The 4,364-nt window shown below is 50.0% G+C and overlaps 1 protein-coding gene across 2 annotated transcripts in view; it reads left to right on the plus strand.

Annotated features, from left to right (window-relative positions):
* The window catches only part of Snx29 (sorting nexin 29), a 419,167-nt gene that overhangs the window by 36,196 nt on the left and 378,607 nt on the right, over positions 1-4,364 (plus strand). For both annotated transcript variants that reach the window (XM_021185334.2, XM_029470597.1), the window contains exon 4: positions 866-990. In XM_021185334.2, the coding sequence (XP_021040993.1) occupies positions 866-990 (125 nt within the window). The remainder of the gene's footprint in view (positions 1-865; positions 991-4,364) is intronic.

Genomic DNA, 4,364 nt, shown 5'->3' on the forward strand with positions numbered 1-4,364 from the left:
TCCTTCCTTCCTTCCTTCCTTCCTTCCTTTTTGAGGCAGGTCTCACAAAATAACCTTGTCTGGCCTGAAGTTTGCTATGTAGACCAGGTTGGCCTTGAACTCACAGAGATCCACCTGCCTCTGCCTTCTCAGTGCTGGGATTAAAGGTGTGCACCATAGTGGCCCACCTTTTCTCCCACCTTTGTATTACCAGAGCTCAGAACAAGGCCTGATACCTAGGAGCTACACAGTGACTGCTCAGAGTGGAACAGCTCAGAAGGCCTGGGCAGAGGCCCAAGAACTTAGGGATAACCTGAGAATGTGGTTGCTCTGACCTCATCTCTTCATGGGCATGTTCTGAAGCTCCCATTTCTTTGCTTATTGAGAAATTCAGTAAAATGTACAGCAACTGTAATTTAACTGAAAATGTTGTTAACTCTAGATAGGCATTTATGATATAATCTCTTATAGTACTATAAGGAACAAAAGTAAGAATTCACATGGCAGTAAGTACCAGGCCATGAAATTACAGTTTCCAGTTGGGCATGCTGGTAGATTCCGCCTCTGAGGATGTCATCTTGCTTTGTGCATTGTAAACTATGGGATGGGGATTAAGAGTGGAGACTTGTGGCCTGGATGTAGTTAACATCAGCCCTTTCCCACAGGACTTATTTGTTTTTAAATTGGCTTGGCATCACCTCCTGGTTGCACCCACCCCCTTTCTGTGGTTCCTCCAGCACGGGTCCTGAGGGTATCCCTGACTTATGCGATTCATACATAAGTGGGGGTGGGGCTTTCAGAGCTCCCCAGGTCGCCTGCAGCTCTGGAGCCCACTGTGCTACCGCTCCCTTCCCAAGTGGATTGATGAGTCCCTGCTTCTCCTCAGGGTGACCTGTCTGTGTGCCCAGTTCGAAGCCGTCCTTCAGCATGGCATGAAGAGGAGCCGAGGATTGGCACTCACGGCTGCAGCCATCAAACAGGCAGCAGGCTTCACCAGCAAGACCGAGACAGGTACTTGAGACCACTTCTGATTTGTGGCTAGTTTAGTCTCTCCATAGCAGGTTCATGTGTGGGTCTGGGCATGTGCTGTGCCCAGAAGTCTCTGGAGTGAGACACAGAAGCTAAATCACTGCTGTCTGCACCTTAACTTAAATGAAGCCAATCTGAGCACATGATCCTCAGAGCCATGTGTCACCAGCTCCTCTGGGTTTGGTGGCCTACAGCCATGGTGCTTATACTACCAGTGTGGGGTAGCAATTATTGGGAAATTAATAACCTGTTTTAATTTGATGCAGGGGATAGTATGGCCCTGCATAATTAAATGTCTTCAGCAACACCAGAAACCCTGCAGGTCTCAAAGCTCAGAGTTTTGCTGTCATTCATTTCAGTGTTGTAAAACACTGTTCCTGAAGATAGGGAACTCTTGGTGCTTAGTAGGACCCTGCCCCTTAGATGGTCTTAGATGTAACGAACTCTTTCCTCTTCCCAGAAGTAGCATAGGTCTTTGCTGCCTCCACTGTGTTGGCAAGGAAGCTGGCAGGTAAGGGTTCTGTTCTGGCCATGAACTTGGGAATGAATTGTGTTATACAGAGATGACCTGGCACCTCTTCATCCTTTACATTTCAAAGGCGTGTGTTTAGAGACCCTCCTTGTGGGCATCATCTCCAGTTTCTGACACCTCCTCTTCCCCATTGCTGCTGAGGAAAGCATGTCCTGCTCCCATTAGTCCTCCCTTACACCAGAAAGGTAGAGCCTTCATGACATACGGTCTCACTAGAGACCAGTGGGGCTGCCTGCTGGACTTTCAGCCTTTGGCCTTGGGCTTGCAGTCCTCTTGCCCCAGCCTTGTCTGTGTTGGTAACAGATGTGTGCCACCACACCTGGTTCTAGGCCTGCCTTCCTTTCTCTCAGCTGTTCAGCAAACCTTTGATTCCTGTTTATCTAATGAGTAGCTCAGTTTCAGAAATGAATGTTCTGTAGCTCAAGAGACTGGGTTTTGGGAGTCCCTTTCAGAGCTGAATTTCACACTGAATTTCCTTTAGTGCTCTCAGGTTTCCTTTAAAAGCCAGCAAAGGAGCCAGGCATGGTGGTATAGGCTTATCATCCTAGCACTAGGGAGTTGGAGGCGTGAGGGTAAGAATTTAAGGCCAGCCTGAGCTCCATTAGATCCTGTCTCAAAAACTAAACCAAACTGAGACAAGACAGGTAAGGAGGAAGCTAATCCTAAGAATCTGGCACAGAGGCCTCTGTGTCTGTCAGTCAGCTTCTGCCGGTGGCAGTGCTGGTAGCTCTCCTGGGATGCATCCATCCTATGTCTTCTCAAGGGGGAATCAGTGTTCGGCCTGCTTGGTAAGATTTCTCTAGCGTCCCTATATTTGCTGAGCCTCCTTTTTTTTCTGTTTCCATCTTGACTTGTTAGATAGTTACTTTAATCTATGGGGTGACCAGTGTGGGAGGTCAGCTGCTGGCCACAGAGGCAAGCTGGATCTGGAGCTATTCTGACCTTGTGGGAGTGTCCAACCTTAGTGCAGCACACAGGGCAAGCATGGTCTCTGAGGGTGGTCGGCAGGAGGTGTTGACAGGTCCTGTTCAAGGCTGGCTTGCATTGCTCACATGAGTGACCCTTTCTCCCCCAGCACCCTGAGCTTTCACTGTTTCTCTCACCTCCTCCTCAAGTTCTGACCTCGGCCACACAGGGAGATAGCTCTTCCTGGTCCTCACACACTAGATTGTTTTTGCTTCTCGGTCTTTGACTCTGATAACCAGGAAAGCCCCGATGCCTTTGTAGCGTTCTGGGTGCCCTCCCCCCACCCCACTCATGCTTGCATGAGTTTTCCTTCTGTACCTGGGAAGGTGGGGGCACAGACTCTGTTGTTTTATGCTGATTTGGATGCACAGCTGTGCCAACGAGAAGCTGGGGACAGAGCAGACTGGCTTAGCCCTGGGGTGGCTGCCAAGGCCTCATTGTCATCTCTGTTGGCTGCTTTAATTAACCATTCACTGGCTGCTAGACAGGCCTTGGCTGATTAAGACCTCTTTCCTTCAGGAAGTGATTAAGAGCCTCCCAAGGGAGGAGGGCTGGTGGTTTATCAGCTGAGATCAGGTCAGTGGCTTCTTGTGGTTGGTTGGGGAGCCATGGGAGAGACCCTTTTATCAGATATGAGTCCCTGCCCTCCAAGATGTAGCACAGGGGTTGTGACCTGTGGCTTAAGATTGTCAGGGTTGACATCTTTCTCTGACTTGTCAGATGGGCACAGTGGGGACATCTCCCTGACTCTTGTTTCCTCATTGTAAGATGAGGCAGTTGCAGGCCGTGCCTCCTCACAGAAGGGTGGTTGGGCTCGTGAACAAATTCCAGGCCAGGTTCAGGCCTCCTGCATTTCAGTAGTCTTCTGCGTGGTCTGCACTGTCCTTGTATTAGGGACAATGGCACAGGCTTCAGTCAGCCCACGAAGCTGCTGTATCAGTTCTGTTTGCAGATGAGGAGCGTGGTCCGCCCCAGCTGGGTACTAGCTCAGTGATAGGGTGCTTGCCCAACATGCGTGAGTTCATATGTTCAATCCCCAGCACCATAAACAAAACAAACTCATTTCCCTCTGATGAGAGGGAAGCTCCACCACCTCAGCGCAATGACTGAATATAATGATCTCATTGGTAGGGAATGTGGCGTGCCTGCCAAGGATGTGGCTTGCATTTGGCCTTCTGAGGTTGGGCACATGGATGGCTGAGCTTAGTAACTCATTTACATATGTATGCATGTATGTATGTATCATATTTTTTATTTACTGTTTGTTTATTTTTTGAGACAGTGTGTCTTTGTGTAACAGAGCCCTGGCTTTCCTGGAACTCGTGGTGTAAACCGGGCTGGCCTTGAACTCACCTGCCTCTGCCTCCCAAGTGCTGAAAATAAAGTTGTATGCCACCACTCCTGCCTTATTTTTAAGTTTCTAACACTTAAAAATTGTGGAGTTTCATGTTGAAATAGGGGTTTGTACTTTAAATTTCAGCCCGCTGTCCCTGGGCCCACACTTGCTCTGTGGCTGTGGTTGGAGCTGAGCACACTGGCTTCTGCAGGTTGGATAAAGGTGTCCCCTCATTCCTATCACTGTCCCCTTCCCTGCTGCCCTGAAGCTTGCGATAGTGTTGGCTGTTGTCTGCTGTCCTCATTGTCAGGATCAGGAGGTGGGAGCTACTAACCCCACAGGCTGGCTGTCCCACAGGCTGGCTGTCCCACAGGCTGGCTGTCCCACAGGCTGGCTGTCCCACAGGCTGGCTGTCCCACAGGCTGGCTATCCCACAGGCTGGCTATCCCACAGGCTGGCTGTCCCACAGGCTGGCTGTCCCACAGGCTGGCTGTCCCACAGGCTGGCTATCCCACAGGTTTG

Source organism: Mus caroli, chromosome 16, assembly GCF_900094665.2.
Source record: "Mus caroli chromosome 16, CAROLI_EIJ_v1.1, whole genome shotgun sequence".
Classification (NCBI taxonomy): Eukaryota; Metazoa; Chordata; class Mammalia; order Rodentia; family Muridae; genus Mus; species Mus caroli.